Raw genomic sequence first — 18,763 nt, 5'->3', positions numbered from 1 at the left:
CAACAAGTCAGGTAGTTCTTTGCACAAACAATGCGAGTTAAGAAAGAATAAATCAACAATAAACTGACCTTAAGTAATCTCATTAATGTAAAATGTTGACAGCTTGAACTTAACTCAAGGCTTTCATCTTCATTAAAAATAATAAGAAAAGCAAGCTGCAGTGTTTCATACAAATACCATCTATTTCAAGGGAGAGGTGTGATAATATGCAAAGTAGTTGCTTTGTAAATTAACTTGTACTCAAGTAGTTAAATGTTCTGTTTGAGAACTGTCTTCTGCAGTACTGTGGACGCAGGAAGGAAAGTTCATTTGAGAAACTCTCACGGGTATAAATTCAGTAAACAACATTAGATTGAGTTATATAATCAGCCCCAGTTTCTCAGTTGGATTACTTTAGGCTTGCAGTTTTGTGGATTATTAATTTGTTGCTTTTCCTAAAGCATTATAAAATAAAGCATTTCAATCTAGAGCTGCACTGGGGATTTTTTGGATACCAAACGGTTTTTGGGCTGTTTGTTTTTTGACCTGAATCTCATTCCATGCTCTGAAACTCTCCTTATGGAATCTCATTGGCCCATAGTCTGTATTTCCTTGTTAGACTTATGGCAGTGCTAAGAATCAAGGTATCTAAGTGCAGAATTGAGCTTTTAAGCTCCTGCTGACTGACTTGGAAGTTTAGGCTAGACATGCTAGACAGCCTGGAGAACAAAGAACTGGAAAATAGCCAATCCTGTGCCAGTGTTCCTAAACTACAAATAAGGTCGCTTATTTGTCACTGCAGGCTAAAATTGTGGTGTTAGATATTAAGGTGTGGAAAAACTGATGTACAGTTGAGTCAAAAGAACAAAATGATGGTAGCATGCATGTGAAATGTCATGATTTTGAATAAGATGTCTTACTAAATGAATTTTAGAGGGATTGTGGATTTAATTATTGTTAATTGAGATAGGTTCTCTAAACTTTTAAGCTGATGCAGTTTTGTGTCTGAAATGATTCCCAAGGCTTAGAACTGAGTTGTCTGGAGATCATTTAAATGGGAATCTGGGAAATAGAAGATAAGGCACATTTAGACGTCAATCGAAATGAACAAAATAAATGAGTTTTTTGGAAAGGAATAATTTAGTAAAACTCTTATTTAGCTATTCACTTACTTATTTTACAGAATTTGCTATCACAGTTTTAGCTCTTAATGCACGTACAGCTCTTTCCAGCACCAGTGGATGTTGGGAGCATTAGCTGTTTAAAAATTGCAGACTGGGCTAACATATTTTGTTTGAAATTCTTTTTATGTAAGAACAGTGGCCGGACTGGCTAGAGATTGCTTTTGGGTGAGGAAAGGTGAGGCTTTTATGCAGTTGTATTCCCTCAGTGTTCATTGCTCCAAAGAGAAATGGAGCAATTTAAAAAATTGCCCTTATTTTTTTTATGACTGTTGGGGTTTGCTTGGGGGAAAAAAAAAAGATATCCATTACAGCTGGAGAGCAATTCCCGCATTCATCCTGAGAAATCATGGCTTTGTTTTTGGTGCAAATACGATTTGGCTTAGCTTTTTGCCTTGCTCATTCACTGCTGTTGTCACATTCCCTGGTATCTGCAACAATGTGATAAGAACTGTGTAACTAAAAGTAATAGCAGCGTTCATCTGTTGTTCCAGTAAATAATCTGGAAGTAAAAATTAGGGAGGTAACACTTGTTTTGAAATGATCTTTATTGACCTGCAGATTTTCTTGAAGTCTTGGATTTGTTTGCAGCAACTTGAACTGCAGTCTGACTTTTGAGTGGGCAGTGCTTCTGGCCGCCGTCCATTAGCTGAAGTTAATTAGTTTCATAATAGTCAGCTGCAGTTTTAATTTTGGTGGGTTTTTTTACGAAAAAATTTATTGCTCAGCTGTTAAGAGTGGTGGGGTGTCACTGGACAAGCAGCAATTTGTTTGCTTTGTGATGTTGTTAAAAAACTACTTTGCTATCAAAGTAATAGCTAGCCAGATCTCACAGGATGTATTCTTTTATTCTGTAATTTTACTTTGCTGATCTTTAGTCAATGCTGTTTTTGCATTTCCTCAAAGGAGCAGGATGTATTAATGTAGTGACATATGCATTTATGTATGTATAAAACTGTTTATTTATGAAAGATCCAGGCATATATTCTCTTGCATCCATTTGGTTCACTTTCTCCTCTGTACAATGTTGGCTTTTTTTTTTTTTTTCCCTTCCATTCAGGATACTTCTTGGCTTGATTTGTGTGTCAGTGCATAATTTGACTTCTTCTTTAGCAGTATGGAATATCTTCTGCTTGTGCTCCTGGATGAGAAGGAAGCCTTTGGCTGAATTGAGGCCCAGAGCTTAAACCTAGGTGCTGTTTGAGAAGCTGAAAGGACAGTGAATAAATTTGTGACTCACATCTAGAAGCCTGTCTGAAAAGACCTATTTTTTTCTCTCTGCTAATTCATTGATCTTACCTTTCTTTTTTGCTCATTTATCTCATTGTCGTTGTTGAGCAATGAAAGGATTGTAGGACTGCAGACTTTGATTCCCTGGTTTCTTGTTTGAAAATTGGAAAAATTGTGAAGCCAGATGTGTTCTCTCAACGTATTTTAGACTAGATATTGAGAAGAAACACTTTACTTTGGTGAGACACTGAAAGCCTCCCCCCCTCTCCGGAAGCCTTCAAGGCCAGGCTGGATAGGGCTTTGAGCAACCTGGTCTAAAGGGAGATGTCCCTGTCTGTAGCAGGAGGTTGGAATTAGATGATCTTAAAGGTCCCTTCCAACCCAATCCGTTCTATGATTCTGTGATTATGAGTGGAAGTCAAAATGGCAATCCATGGAGTGACAACACGTTAACTTCTCATTGAAGAGGAAGCTCAAAATGCTGCCTTCTGCAGGTACAGTAATGTACACGGTTTTTTTTTTAAGATAGGGAAGGGGTGATCCTTCTGGATTTCTTCAAACATAGACGTCAGCTCTGGCCACTTCCTTGCTGACCAAGCTGAAGGCTTGAACTTCCAGAGTCAGTCCAGAAAAGAAGACAACCTTTCTCTTATGACATGGTAACACCAGCCCTTACATCAATTTGAAGGCCTTGGAGCACGTTGCCATTCTAAGCTGGACTCCACTACTACAGCCAGTATAGCATACTGTTGTCCAGTGTATCGTACAGCACACTGTGCTGTATAGTCCAGATTTGACACCTTCTGACTTCATCTGTTTGGATTGATGAAAGATGGATTGTGTGGGCAACATTTTCCTAGCAGTGATGCTGTCATAGCAGCTGTGAAACAGTGGGTCATTTCTGCTGGTGCAGATTTTTAGGAGTGTGGCATGCAGGTTCTTGTTCATCACTGGCAAAAATGCATAGCTAGTAGTGGTGGCTATGTTGGGAGCTAGTATTTTGTAGTTGAGAATATGCTCTACCAAATAGTGTTGTTGGGCTCTTTGTATCTGTTGTAGTTTCTGTGGAAATAAATAGGAGGCATTACTTTTGGATTGGCCTATGTACTTCCTGAAAGTATTAATTTTAGGCATCACATTGTATGCTTTGTTCCATGATAATGCATAATATAATTGGTGGCCAACAAATGACAGCAAGCAAACAGGCTTTGTAAAGCTGTTTCAGAAGAGAGCATACTGGTGCTACCTTTGCCCCTTCCAGCAAAATGTGGACTAATGGCCCACTGAATCAGAGTTTCCATTGCTTATCTACCAGATCATTAATGCCTTCGTGAGTAATTCTGTAGGCACTAGTAATGGTAGAGGAGCTGTCCTAATGTAAAGATAGTAAAGGGTGGTGAAGATGAGCAGTGGGTTTTAAGTTTTGAGCCCTGTGAGAGCAACTTTGTTTTTCACTTCATTCTCATTGTCTAATGCATGTTCTAGGTGTTCCTCATATTGACAGTGAACTAATTCTTTCTTCCCTTCAGGGCCTATGTGCAATCCTACAAAACTGTCTTTGCTCAGAGCCTACTGCTTATAGAATCAGATGAAGGAACAGAGTTGTGGCAAAGTTTGTGGCACTCTGACAGTGATTAAATACTTCTGTAAAGTGTGACGTGTCAAATGTACTCAGTTCTTCCAGTCCAGTTTCATATTGGTACCTGAGGAGAAATTTTCACCAGTGGAGTCTTTTTTTCACTTGAGCAAAGTATTTGGAAAGCCATTGTCCCTGATTGTGTATTGTGAAACTCATTTGTGAAATCAGCTATCAGTAATGTTAATTACTACAGAACACAGTGATAGATGAGTTTTGGAGATAATTTATTAATAATCACCACTTAGTTTTTTATTATTTTTTGAAGTTGAGCTTATTTTTGGTCTTCCTGCTTCCTTTGTGCATTTGCTTTCCTTTAACATTTGTAATAACCATTACAAGGGCAGGTTTGCTTTCTTTAGGATCTCTTGCTAGACTGATGATAAACTTTGTGTATGGATTTACTTTATTAAATGTTTTCATATGCTGCCCGTGCTCAACTTAGTCATGCAGCTGTCATTTACGTTATTTTTGTTTCAGTGAACAATCTTACGAGTAGAATTACTTCCTCATATCAAAACTACTACTGCTTGTGTTTTTCTTAAAAAAAAAAAAAAAAAAAAGTACATAATTTTAGTTGAACAGCAGTCTGTTAGTTACCTAATATTTATCTCTGCTTATGTCTTAATTGGTGGAAAACTTCCACTTGTGAATGAGAGGGTTTTTAGGGGAAAAAAGGTGCATTTGCATTGTGGAAGTGATGAAAAGCTATATACAACTTAAATGAAGATACCTAGAGCTGTTTGCAGAGAAAGAGCTTGATCAGTACCTGGGCATACAGCTCTCTGTTCCTCTATGTGACCAGTGTATGTACATACATCGGGCTGATTTGTAATTTTAATGACTTCAGCTCAAATAGCAAGCATTCCCTCAAAGTGCAACTCGTGAATTACATGTTGTTGTTTCTGGTGTTGGTGCAATTCTTCGCTCACTCTCAGTATTCTTGTCTCCTTTTGTTTTTAAGGATCAGTTCGACAACTTAGACAAGCATACTCAGTGGGGCATTGACTTCTTGGAGAAATATGCAAAATTTGTAAAAGAAAGGATAGAAATTGAGCAAAACTATGCAAAGCAACTGAGGTAAGTTTTTTATTATTTTTTTTAAATTCTTTTTAAAAGGGTCTTACCAGTTACTTAAAATCAAATTGTGGGCAACTGTGTAGTTTCATGATTAAAGAGTATTTTTTTTCTTTTAAAGAGTGAATTAAATCATTAATTCTTTTTATGACAGACAGGATTTTCTTTAGCAACCTAAAACAAAATTATTTTAGTTATTTAGTTATTGTATTTAATTATTTTTAGTGTATTATTTTGTTTTGGTGTATGCTTGTTTCCTTGTTCGTTTTCCCCTCTGTTCTCCTACCCCTCCCACCTACCCTTTGCACCTACGTTTTCTTTGTTCAACCAGTTTCAAGCCTCTACTACTAATTGATGTCTTTTGTCGAATTGTCAAGACCTTCACTACATTTTGTTTAGAAATCTGATTGAAATCATTGAGAAAACTTCAGAAAGCAGCAGATCTTCATGTCCTTAAAAGATGACCTTTCCATAGCGAGTCATCCCTTTTGATTCTGACTCTTTCTTATCTCTCTTGTTCACTTTCTGTTGTTGCCAAATGAAATGTAATGTAGGTATAACTGGAGTTTCCCCTCCTAGAGAAGATCATACAAGAAGTGTAGAAGCAATTAAGTGGCCCAGAGGTGCCAGAATAAAGTGGGATTTTTTTTTTTTTTTTTTTTTTTTTTTAAACCAAAAGACATGTGATACTTGAGGAGCAAGATTTAAATTAAGATACTACTATGAAATTGGCTTTAACTGTTACCCTTGTGTTCCTCTGGGGACTCAGGTGAAGCTGTTGCCAGGCCCTTGACAAATGAAAGCTACACAGCAGCTTCTCTTTGGTGATGTCTTCTATTGTCTCACCATTGGCAAACTAGATTGTCACCAGATACAGAGCTGAGGAATCCTTCCTCATAATCACATTTAAGAGGTTTATAGCTGAGAGGATGGTGTTGTCTTCTGTTTGACTTCTGTATTAGTTTCTTTTGATCCAGTAGTGTATATTCACCAAATATAATATCCTCTTACTTTACTGAAGGAATTTTTTTCCTGAAGGAAATAAATACCAGTTTTCCAAAGCTGACATAGAAGAACCTCAGGAGGTAAAGGAAAGTTTGAAGCATGCACAGCACTAATTCACAGTCTAGTTTTGATCTGTTTTGAGTTGTCTGTTTAAAAATGGAAATGTTTTATTTGCATGAGTCTATTCAGTTTCCTTCAATATTATGGAGATGTTGCTTTGCTTGGTTCTATTTAAAAGTTCATTTTCCACAGGCAGTGAGATGATACCAGTACTCCAGGATATAATTAAAAATGAGAAATGTATTCTGTGTAGTGTTTTGTTATTTTGGATGAAACTTCTGATTTTTCTCAAAGCACTTTTGAAAAGCAAGTTATGTCAAGTACTCGTTCTGTCAGATGGCTGGGCTGCTTGTGTATGTGCAGTAAGTATGACAGCTTTGCAAAACACTGGTCTTGCTGCGCACTCATACAGTGCATGCACGCACTTCCTGCTTGCTGCCCACGAGGGTCTGGACAGCACACACACAAGAAGGTGACTGATTTTCTGCCAGGAGACTGGTTCACTAATCCACCATTAGGTATTCTTGCCTTGCTTTCCCGAAGGGGAGAACTGATGGTTAGCTGTGAGTTGTCATGTGATTGCGCCTTGTTTTCAACCGTCGTTTCTCTGGAGGACACTCATTGATGTTAACTGTAAAAGGCAGCAGTCATAAGGCCCCGTGGGAGATTGAGATCCATGAAGTTTTCATCTTCAGTGAAGTTATTCATCATGCAGATTGTTCCTTAGAAGTTCTGAGAGAGAGATCATAGGGTTAGACTGTAGTTCTGGTGAATTTTAATGCTAGCAGCATGGGGCCTGTAAGCTGGATATTAATATCTCTGATAGCAGTTTCTTGGTTTTATCTTCATTTTTTTTCTCTTCTAATGGATTACAACCTGACAAACACACTGCTGAGAATCTCTATATAATGAACTCTCATACTTACTATGCCCTTACATAGCAGGTACATAAACAGTATAGAAAGTGTTCAGCTCTTGGTGGTTCTTTGATTGTACTTTTACTTGGATGGGACATTGAAAGGAAATTAAAAGTTCAGCAGGAAATACAGAGCTTGTATAGATTTTCTTTGTGTGTGTGTTTTTTTTTTCTGATGGGCCATATTTATTGTTGGTTGGATCTTACTCTCATAGCCTTGAACCAAGGATACTTCTTCATAAGAGTTTTCACAAATCAGAGTCTATGTCCTGGCAGAAACTCACACTCACATAGTCTATGCCCTTGCCTAAGGTATTTTTTTGGATTCCATCACAGTTTAGCGATGTTTCCAGGTGGCAACAGCTGTTCCAAATCTTTAAGGAGATGGCAAGCAAGTGATGCACATAGAGCATATGAAGAGGTGTTTGAATGAATTCGCTATATTGATGTTGAAACTGATGGTTTATGGTTGCTGGGTAATTGCAGAAATGATAATTTGTGAACTAGGAACAGTATTTGGGACAGAGTTCTCACAAGTAATTTATTATTGCTCTCAAACTCAACTGTTGATGTCAAGAAAAAAAAAACTCACCTTTCAAGCAATGTTCAGCGTGGATGGAAAATAAGAACTGTGAAGTTTGTTTTATCTTTGAAATATTCTTTGTTCTGAAAAAAGCAACCAAACATTCTTTTTTTTTTTAGTCTCAACTTAAAGGAAGTATCTTGAGTTTTGTGTAGCTTTATTCTCAATTAACATTGTGTTGACACAAGGAATGTGGAGTTTATTGTAGGCTGTTACTGATTTACAGAGATGAGAATTAGGGCAAACATCCAAGACGTAGATTCGTAGATTTAAGTATGATTATACAGCTGCTGTATTTGTTCCTACTTTATTACAGGGGACAAAGATGTAGTATGTCTAATTACTGGGCACTGGGCTGACTTCTGTAATTGAATTCGCAGATGCTGCTTTTGATCAGCATTATTGCTGAAAGGGGGTGAGGCAAAATTCTATTTTGTTTATTACCAGATTATCACATGGAAAAGACTTCTGAGAGCTTATATCCCTTTTGGTTCTGCCTGAAGCATTCCATCATGTGATAAGATGTAGGAGTTCCATATTTTTTAACATTTGGTAACAGTGGTCATAGAGTTATAGGTGAAACTTCCATGCAGAATAAGGTTTCTGAGTTTGGTCAACTTTTCTTTATTGCTAGTTTAAGTAAATAGTGTTGGTTGTTCTTGAACTACTGAAGTGTTTCTCTTTAAAATTGTAATCTTCCTAATTGATTTGAGCAAATGTATTTTTCATGGGCTTTGTTACTTCCTTCTGCACACCAGAAAGTGGCTGTTTTTCTAAATAAGATATCAGTGTATGCACACGTCCATTCAAGTTGAAGATGAGTTCCTGCACTTCTGTATGTGGAATCTTGAGGGGTGATCTAAAATGTGCATAAGCTCAAATGTGACTTTGGTAACACGAATTATCACCGTATGTGTTTGTTTCTCAGATATCCTTCTTTGATTGAAGCTGAGAAATTAGGTTGATGATGATCTAAACATGGGTGTGGTAGGTTTTTTCTTAATCATTCCAAGGATATTCAGCTTTGGAAACTCTAATTCTAATTTAGCTGAAAGCTTTTTCTGGTGAGATGATGTTACTAAGTCGAATTCACTGTCGTTACTTTAACCCAGCCTGTATGTTGATATGCACTCACAGAAACCTATTTGAAATTACTGCCTTACAGATGTGAAACGCCTTTAAGATCTTACTACAGTTCAAAATTCATTTCTGAAGAAAGAATCATAAGTTTGCTACTAGTCACTTGTAGGATGATGTATGCACTGCAGAAGTTTAATACGAACAGATGTCACAGCTGTTACCTTGGCACAAATTCTGCCCTGTTGATGCTGCTGCACCCATTCTTTACATTGTGTTATTTGAGTGAATAAATCTGAGTTTTGAGTTCATTAGCGTGTTTCTGTGTAAATGTACAGCTGTAGACATCTTATGTACATGCCTATAAATAATGTAAATGTATTAATTAGGTGCTTTTTGAAATTTCAGAATGCACAACTTAAAATGAGTAATATAGTCCAGGCTGCTTTCTCAGTGGTGTTAACCTAAGACCAACTTATACTGAAAAGAGAGATTTGATAAAATCACAGAGCATGCAAACTGAATGTTGTGCTGTATGAAATCTACTTCCAGATGCGTGTAATTCAGGATGTGATAGAATTCTAGATTTTATTTCCAAGGTATTAAAGAGTCATCCCTCTCTGAAGAAATGCAGAGCAGTTTATCCAGTAGATTTGGTTCTGTTCTCACGGTCTGCAATTTTTACTTTGTTTTTTCTTTTGAACCTGACAGTACTGTTACTCAAATGTGTTACTTGCATTTTCTTTTTTTCTTTTCTTTGCTTAAAATGAAAGGAAAATTTGAAGGAAAATGAAGATTCTGCATTTATTTTGAATTAAATTATAAGATCTCTAATGTTGACTTGGCCCAATGTATTCGTGAGTTTGTTCATTGGCCTTTGGATTAGATATAAAAAGAGGCATTCTAAGACTGTTATATAAATTGTGCTCTGAGAGAACCAGCTCACAGTATTTCTTCAGAGACCTTCATCATCTCCAACATGTCAACCAAACTTGCTAGGTGAGGTTAAAAATTACACCTCAGTTGTGGAGTCTGGGTGTTGATCTCCTCAGGACAGCTTATCAGAGTCTGCCTGCTGGTCATTTTTGATCACTGCTAAAAGTGGGATTTACGCCTGTGATCAGGGAACGAAGTTATTCATATTGTAATGGTAGGCATTTGGTTTTTTTGTACAGTTGTAGTAGAATTAAACAGGACAACTTAGCAGAGTGGCAAGAATTGCTGAAGTAAGCACTTGCTTTCTTTTTAAACTCTTCTCTAATTTATCAACCAGTGCATACATATGCATGTGTACTACTCAGTATATTTTATATGTGCAGGCACATACACACATATGGACACTTCAAAATTAATCTGTGTGGTTGGGGGATCAGTACAAATCTGAGTGGGGATACGTTGTTTGTGGTTTGTCCTGCTCCAAATAGGCTTTGCAGGGACTCCCCTTAGTTTAAGCTGAAACATTGTCGGTCCAGCTGTTCTAGTAAGAGCGTTTTTATGTGAGTCTGCTTGTTTGGGGCAGGAATGGTTTTTAAGAAGAAATCAGGTGAGTTATACGCAGCTGTAGTCTGGTTCTCTTGTGGAAGAATCTGAAAACAGGCAAACTGGATTTCTTCCCAGTGAATCTGAATTGTGGGAAGTGAACCTGTTCTGTAAATACTGGTGGGTGTTTAACTGAGGGAAATTGGCTAGAACTGGACTGGACTAAAACTTCCAGAAACTGGTAGTGTGAGTGCTGAGCCCTTAGTGCTGTTGTTTTGGGCTCCTTAAAGATGTAAACTACTCTAATTGCTGCTGTAGACGTATGTAAGGTTCCCATGGTTTGGAGAAACTGGTCCAGAGCCATACTAGGATCCTGAGAAACAGACCTGTGTTTAGGCAGAGATAAGATCTTTCTAAATGTTGATACTCACTTGTAAGTGAAACAAAAACAAACAAAACCCATTTATGCTTCATTGTTCATGTGAACGCTCCTTTTTCCTTTAGCTAGAAATTTTGCATTTGTTAGCCACCTTTTATTTACTAACTTCGGTTGTTGTACTTTGTACTGTTTATTGGACCTTGAAGCCCTTCTCTTTTGCAGCTTTAAATTCTATGGTGGTGGATTTTTTTATTTTTTGCTTTTTAAGGTGGCTTACTTTCTCTTTTGTAACGCTCCTGAAAATCTTCCCTTGAAAAGACTTGCATGGTTGCTTAGCTACACACAGCATTGTGTGCTTGAGATGCAGTTCACCTTCTGAATATTAATAAGGTGAATTTCAGGAGTTTGCCAGTCATTAATAAGCCCTGAGTAGCAATGCAGAAATGTAAGGGAAAGTGAAACATGGGAAAGTTACTTAGCTAAGAAGATTAGTAGATGGCTGGGTTTTTTTTAATCTTTTGAATTTTACAATCAGAAAGTCTCCTTTTATTCCTTACCAAGTTGAATTTAACAGCAGGCAGTAGATTCTGATGATGGTGAAGAACAATTCCTGTTTTGACTTTAGTGAGAAAGGTGTTACACGATTTGTAGATGCATTTTTAAAAGTCAGTGTTTATTGTTAATGTATGAATGGATGTGTAAATGATGTGATGATCTTACAGTAGTTCTTTCTGGCTGTAGACTGACTGTATGAGAATAGACAAAGGATACAAGCCTGCTATTTCCACTGACTCCCAGCTCATATTTTGTTATGTGCTTCATGGCTGAACGTGGTCTCTCACTGCTTGTACCTTAGAGATGTGGGACTTCCACATAACCTGAAGGGAAAACACAGGTTATTTTAGATGAAGACAGGACTAGCACTCATGTTTTAGTGATGAAATGGCTCGTGGTTCATAGCGATGAAGTCATAGGCAGCCAGTGGGAGTGGGATGCAAAACATACATGGAAGATTTTGTTCCATACAATATTTTGTAGCATTGGAGATGCTGTTTGCTTTTTATCAGAGAATTGCAGAGGTTGGAAGAAACCTCTGGAGATCATCTAATCCAACCCTTCCGTGTGGCTGCTTCTGGGAGAAGGTATTTTGGTTTAGATTAGATTAGTAACGGATTTAGGCTACTAATTAGGAATTAGTCTTAAGATGTGAAAGGCCAGTTGACTCAATTATTACTGGACAGACAGCTGGGAAAGTTATATTTAGCGGCCATTTAAAATACAGCTGGTATAGCAGCTGTAAGAGCTGATATTTTGAACCTGATTTCTTTCTTGGATGGATGTGTAAAATAGTTTAATTACACAATATGTCCTTCTGCACAAAACAGAAGTTTGAACAAAGTGTATTTCATACCAATTGAAAAAACAGAACCATTTGCATAATCCAGATTCATTGCTCAGGAACACACTTTGAAAGTGCTTCCTTGACTGACTCAAGGTGGACTTTCTGCTTCGTGAACTTTTTTTTTTTTAATGGAAGGTATGATTTTATTAGAGATGTCTGGTAAAAGTTGTCAGCATTCTGTTGCTTCCATTTATGGGTTGTAAAGCAAGTAATTGGCATGCCTTATATTATGGGAATTATTAATTATATATATTATATTAATATTAATTATATATATATAAATAATTAATTATTATTCTCACTTTAAAAATATAATGTGGTTAATTTAAAGGAGAGATATTCATAATGGGCTATAATTTATTAGCTAGATTATTAGCTAGATTTTAATGATCTGGTTCTTACGTTTGGAAGATAGGGGAAAATTTGTGAGGGTGGACATTGGTCTTTATGCACTGGTCTGTTTAATTAGAGTAGTATGGAAGATTGAGAAAAATTCTGGTTAAAACCACTGATCTGAATGTACACTCAAAACTTAATTCAGGCATGGAGAAAGCATCCATGGGTTCATGGGTATTGTGTACGGTGTCCAGTATGTGTGTGTTTAAACAGTGACCACGTATTTGCTTTTTTCTAATTTGTTAGAATTTGTTGTTTTACACATACATATGAAAAACTTGTGAAATAAAGAACACTTTATGTCTAGTCTCTGTGGATTAAGTTTTAAAATGCTTATAAATGCATCGTTCGAGGTCAGAGTGTCTTAAGACATTGGAAACGCTGTAGATTTCTGCCTTGTGTTAGGTTAAGGGACCTTTAGATTCAAAAATAAGGTAATTGGAAAAAAAATCATTTGTTCATGTACCTTGCTCTGTGTTTGTTTTGTCAAAATACACTCTAAAATAACATCCTTTTTTCTTCTTCCTTAATAGAAATCTGGTTAAGAAGTACTGTCCTAAACGTTCATCCAAAGATGAGGAACCCAGGTAAAAATGTGCACTTAAAGTTGTGCGTATAAGAAATAAGGGCTGCGGTGCACTTGGTCCATTTTTTAATTTCTGTTTCTTCTAAGATAAAATACTTAAAGACAACAAAAGCTGCTTGGCTTCTCAGTTCTGATGTAATACTTAACCATGGCACATTACGTTTGTTTCTGTGGTATTTTAAAATAGTAAACATGGCAGGTTGTACTTGCTGTGTTCCAAAATAATCTTCATCTCACTGAAAGCAGAATTTTGTTCTGTTGGGTTTTTGTTGTTGTTTGTTGGTTGTTTTTTTTTAATAGAAGAGCAACAATTTACCACTGGGCTGTGATTTTTCTTAGCCTAGCAGACTTTCCTGCAGCATAGTTAGGTGTTCAGATCTGAGACTTGAGTGTAAACCAAGCCTTGACCTTGGCAAGAAGCGCTTATGTCTCTGAAGCTTGCTGTCTTTCTCTGACTTCAGAGACAAAATAAGTCTGAACGATAAATACTCATAAAGTTGTTCAGCATCAACTGCTCCTCTACAGCTGTACAAAAGAGGGGCTTGTTCTGTGGTCCCTATCCATTATGATTTTTATTTGGAGAAGTGTAATACATTGTTTCCTTCAGAGATAAACATGAATGAAAGAATGTGGGCTAAGGTTCAGATTGTGACCAGAGCACATGCTGTGCACAGAATTCCTGGAAATCCACGCTAGGATTTCCTCTATCTCTTTGGACTCTTTTTAAAGACCTGGGCTACAGGGAACAGGAATTCTAGTTCTAGGATGGCATTTAAATTATACGAAGCCAAGCCTATGGAGATGGCGGTATTCCACAGTTAAAGAGAGAAAGATCTATATTTTAATGTGGTGCCTGTTTTTTTTCTTTCTTCCCTTCCACACACACTTTCTACCCTTTGCCCCTCCTCTTCCCCCCTTTTTAGTGCCAGCCATAGTGGCACCTTACTTCCAGCCAAGAGGTGGGCAGGCATACAGGCAGCTGTCTTCAGAGCTGATAGCAAGCTTGTTCTGTAGATCATCCATCGGGATGCATATGAGTGGTATGATTGGCATGTTCCACCCTCAAGACTACCAAGTACATCATCTCTGCAGCAAGTTCAGCCTCCAAGCCTAGGGACGTACGTATCCGTTCCCAAGCTCAGGCCTCTCAGTTGGCAGCTTAGGAGATACCACTATACTACAGGGCTTTCCAGGTAGTATTCTTCTTCTTTCTTTTCCATCCACAAAAATCTGTTATAAAATGTATTTGAAGAGACATTGCAACAAGTAGTACGTGCTAGGCTCAATGTAGGCTTTCCCTACTTTCACTTGTTGTAATTCAATCAGCATTATAACAAGGTTTATTGTAAAATATACCTGATATCTTTTTAATTAGGAGCATAAACTGTGTTAAAGGAAATCTATTTAAAAAAAGAAGCAAACACAAAACTGTCTCACTTCTTGTATTTGTCTGTTTGTGTGTATGTTCTCTCTGCCAGGTTTACTTCGTGTATTGCCTTCTTTAACATCCTTAACGAGCTGAATGACTATGCAGGACAACGTGAAGTCGTTGCAGAAGAAATGGGACACAGAGTCTATGGAGAATTAATGAGATACTCACATGATCTAAAAACTGAGAGAAAAATGGTAATTTCTATATCTTGATTTTATAATGGGATATGAAATGAGATGTGCCTCTGAATGAACTGATGTATTTCTTTACCTCATTTCATGAACTTGGCAATAGGTAGGTTTTATAATGCATTTATAGAATACATGTTTAAAGCTGTTGTGTATTTTTATGTACTGTTAACAGTTACTAAAACCTGAGGATGAAGATCTTCAGAGACTGCTTACTGGTAGCTTTTTGCCAATCTGATTTTTTTAATGTGGTACTGTTCTTGCATAAAATGACGTCTTCCAAAGGGTACTGGTGATGTGCTGTAAGTGTGTATTGTGGTGTGTCAACAGAGCACAAACTAAGTAATGGTGACAGTACTGAATGTATGTAAATCAAATTATTTGTGGCAATTTTAGCATCTTCAGGAAGGACGAAAGGCTCAACAATATCTGGACATGTGCTGGAAACAGATGGATAATGTGAGTTTGTGTTTTGTTTATTATTAACTAGAAAAAAAGCCTATCTGTAAATGGAACTGTTAACATCTTCCTTGCTCAGAATTTAATGTTTAGCTGTATTATTGAATGGCCAAATCAGATTTAGCAACGCTCAAAATACATTCCAATGTGTTTATAGTTCACTGCTGAAAAGAAAATTAAAAGTCTCTTGTGAACAGCCAGTGTGCATATATAAAGCCTTGGTGTTTATCCAGAGTAAAGGAATCTGGTTAAACCGTGGGCACAGGCTTGAGTGGCTTCTCATTGGGTTAGAGAGTAATTAGTAGGGATGATTTATTTCTGTGAAGGTGAAATCTTAAGTATTTGACTTGAATTTGTAGTCTGCTGCCCTTTATATAATTTGTAGGCTGTTACCCTTTCAGGAGACAGGATTATGCTTTTACATAGAAATGCAGAAAGTGTATTTCTCTAGAATAAATTACAGACATTGCTTTTAAGGATTAAAAAATGCAAAACAGTGTGTTCACAATGCATTCCAGTACTTTGCTCTTTCTGTGTCTTTGAAATTTATTATCTGTGATCCAGATTGTTGTGAAGCAAAACTGGAAAAGTGAATTTCTATTTTGTTGTTGTGAACTCAGATGATTGATGTCTCGGTTCAGTGTCAAGTCAAAGAGTTTTAATTCATGGTCAGGTGATCAGAGTAGAAGCAGGTGTGGTAGTTCAAGATGCTGTTACCTTTCAGACAGATAGTCCCCAGAGTTCACCAGTAACAATCAGTTGGCTTCTGTCTGCTGTATTTTTGAGCGCAGATGAGTCCTTTGAAAGGGACATGTTAACCTCCGTTGCCTGACTGTTTTCTAAAGCAGAAGAGTAGTACTCACATCTGTTACCTGCTCCTCTCTAGAGTTACTAACTTCCCAAGCTGCAATGATTTTTCCTACAAGTTATCTTGAAAGCAGACAGAATTATTGAATGTGGGGTATACTAAATAATGTTAACAGTGTGTTTACTTAAATAAAGGTATTTAGGGAATTTAAGGTCTTAAAGGGAAGCTTTGATATTTAAAATTCAGAGTTGCTTTTGTCAACGGTTTATGGGCTGGTCCGGCCCAGTTCCGTGACCAGCAGGGCGGAGGGATCTGCGGATCCGCGCCTCTGGGAAAGGGGAAGTAGGGGACCCCAAAATACTTGAAAAAAACAACAGCACTGATCTGAGGTGGAACAAATGATTTTACTAAATATAGTATTAGTAAACTACAAAGAGAGAGAGAGAGAGAGTCTGTTTGAATTGTATAGACCTCACCACAATGCTGGGGTGAGAAGTGCAGTCCAGTTGAGTGACTGAAGTACAGACGGCGAAGTGCAGATGGCGAAACGCAGGCGGCGAAGCGCAGATAGCGAAGCGCAGACAGTGAAGAGCAGACAGCGAAGAAGAAGGCTCAGGTGACCTTGCATGGAGTTATATCCCCTTGCTGACCGCAAAGCCTCCTGGGGAAATGTAGTTCTTCTCCGACGGACGAACATTCGGCAGATATCAAACCCCACCCCCAGTGCATTACATGATGTTATGGTGTGGAATACTGATGACCAAAAATCATAAAACCATGACAGCTTTAAAAATTAAAATGGGATAGTAGCTGAAGCAGTAAGTTTGTGGCTTTTGTAGAGTAAAAAGAAATTTGAGAGAGAATGCAGAGAGGCAGAGAAGGCGCAGCAAAGCTACGAAAGACTGGACAACGACACTAATGCGACAAAGGCTGATGTTGAAAAGGTAAGAGCAGTGCCACGTTTGTCTTCTACTCTCCCTTTATTATAAACAAATTATATTTGTTTATTTATCATACTGGAACAACGTCCTTCAAAATTATGTATAAGATATGCTTGGTTATTGTGTGCAAAATGAAAGAATAAAACGTACACGGAGTCTGCTTCATCATCCTTGAGACGATGCTGAGTCGGTTTTCTCCCTTCAGTCGGCAGACTTACTGGTATCTGGCATTGTATCGTATGTATGTAGTCTCGTTCAGCCTCTTTTATGTTTTTTGCATATGTATTTAAGCAGTGTGGCTAAGGGAGCCGAAATAACCACTACTCTCTCTCTGTGTAACAAATTAGGTCTCTTGGCTGTCTGTATAAATTAAGGCTCACATTCCTTGTACTGTAAAGACGTAAGTTGTGATGATGATTTTGATTAGTGTTTTTACATACTGGCAAAATAAATTACAATACTGCTGTGTACCACTGAAAAGCTGAAGACATATTTGAACCAATAACACTTTCTTACTAGGCTAAGCAACAGTTAAACCTGCGTACACACATGGCTGATGAAAACAAAAATGAATATGCTGCACAACTACAGAATTTTAATGGTGAACAGCACAAACACTACTACATTGTCATTCCTCAGATTTACAAGGTAAAATAATTAATGAAGAAAGCATGACTGGTGTTTTTTAAAGGAGAAAGTAGAATTTAAAATGTCAAATTTCTCTTTTATTGTACAATAGTAGATAATTTTATCAAGAAATTAACGATCTCATACAGTCGACTTTTAAAGAGTTTGTTTTCAGTGATTATGCTTACACTTGCACTGGAAATACTTCATGAAGGTTTTACATAAGACTTGAGGTATTAATGAAACAGAGCAGTAAAATAAAAATGTTGGACATCCGTATGAGAGCAAATGTTAAAACAATCATTCTAGCAAAGTTTGATCACTAGTTCTCTATTTTTTTTTCATGCATTGACTCGTAGGGACATAGGAAAGCACATAGCTAATGGTGACAGTGTGATTTAATGGGTCTTATGTAGCAGGTTTATACTGGGTGGATCTGGAGGCAGAAGTGCTTCCTGCACACTCAGGTGGTCATTGCTTCAGCAGTATTACAAGCAATGCACAGAACTCCCTAAAGTATCACAAATGCATGGAGTACATGGAGTGTGGAAATGGAAGTAAAAATGTTGACTTCATTTGAAGGTGTATCAATTTAAAAATGGCTGATTATAGAATCTTACAATATTTTAGCTGGTAAGCAGTACTTAAGTAGATCTGGCATTAGCACTGGTGGAATATTGCAGTGAAGTCCCAGGAGAAACAGTTTTGGTTTTGTAGCTCGGTCCAATTTTTCTAGTGTTGAAATAGCTTGTGTTTTCTAAAAGTCTCCAGTAAAAGCAAAAAGGCCTGGTTCTACTTTCTCCTGGGACTATGTTTTCTAAATTATTTCCTTGCAAGTGTTTAATAACTTCATGTGAGAGTGCCTGGGGAGAGGTGTTCAGCAGGTCTAAGGTTGTTGCCTTGTTTCACTTATAAAATTAGACACTCTTTGAGATATCTGCCTTTGTTAGAATAGACACAGGAAATCCATCTTTTTTAACCCATTTTGATAACCTGTTTATGTGTTTATTGCCTACTGTTTCCTTCTCTTTGTCACGTTAATTTAGGTGAAGTGTTCTGGGCTATTATCTTACTAGTATTTCTCTTTAATTTGTTCTTTTGTGTTGTGTTCCAGTAGACTTTGTTTACAGATCTTCTATAATGGTAATCTTTTTTTCTTTATTTTCTTGCACATTTGTGAAGGAAACGGTTTGTATTTGAAAGAGAAAATTTGAATGCATACATTTCAGTTTTGATTTTAATATTCTGAACCTTTCATATTTTTTGTTAACCATTGGTATTTATTAGAGAGGATAGAAATAAATGCAGAGTTAAAGATGATG

General features: G+C 37.2%; 1 protein-coding gene across 4 annotated transcripts in view; it reads left to right on the top strand.

Annotated features, from left to right (window-relative positions):
• The window catches only part of FNBP1L (formin binding protein 1 like), a 52,269-nt gene that overhangs the window by 19,115 nt on the left and 14,391 nt on the right, over positions 1–18,763 (top strand). For all 4 annotated transcript variants that reach the window (XM_042820214.1, XM_042820213.1, XM_042820212.1 and 1 more), the window contains exons 2-7: positions 4,991–5,106; positions 12,934–12,987; positions 14,465–14,612; positions 15,003–15,065; positions 16,713–16,817; positions 17,334–17,462. In XM_042820214.1, the coding sequence (XP_042676148.1) occupies positions 4,991–5,106; positions 12,934–12,987; positions 14,465–14,612; positions 15,003–15,065; positions 16,713–16,817; positions 17,334–17,462 (615 nt within the window). The remainder of the gene's footprint in view (positions 1–4,990; positions 5,107–12,933; positions 12,988–14,464; positions 14,613–15,002; positions 15,066–16,712; positions 16,818–17,333; positions 17,463–18,763) is intronic.

The sequence above is a fragment of the Centrocercus urophasianus genome, unplaced genomic scaffold (genome assembly GCF_019232065.1).
Source record: "Centrocercus urophasianus isolate 14NV4802_14NV808 unplaced genomic scaffold, USGS_Curo_1.0 seq_18, whole genome shotgun sequence".
NCBI classification, from domain to species: Eukaryota; Metazoa; Chordata; class Aves; order Galliformes; family Phasianidae; genus Centrocercus; species Centrocercus urophasianus.
This window is presented reverse-complemented; position numbering and strand designations above follow the sequence as displayed.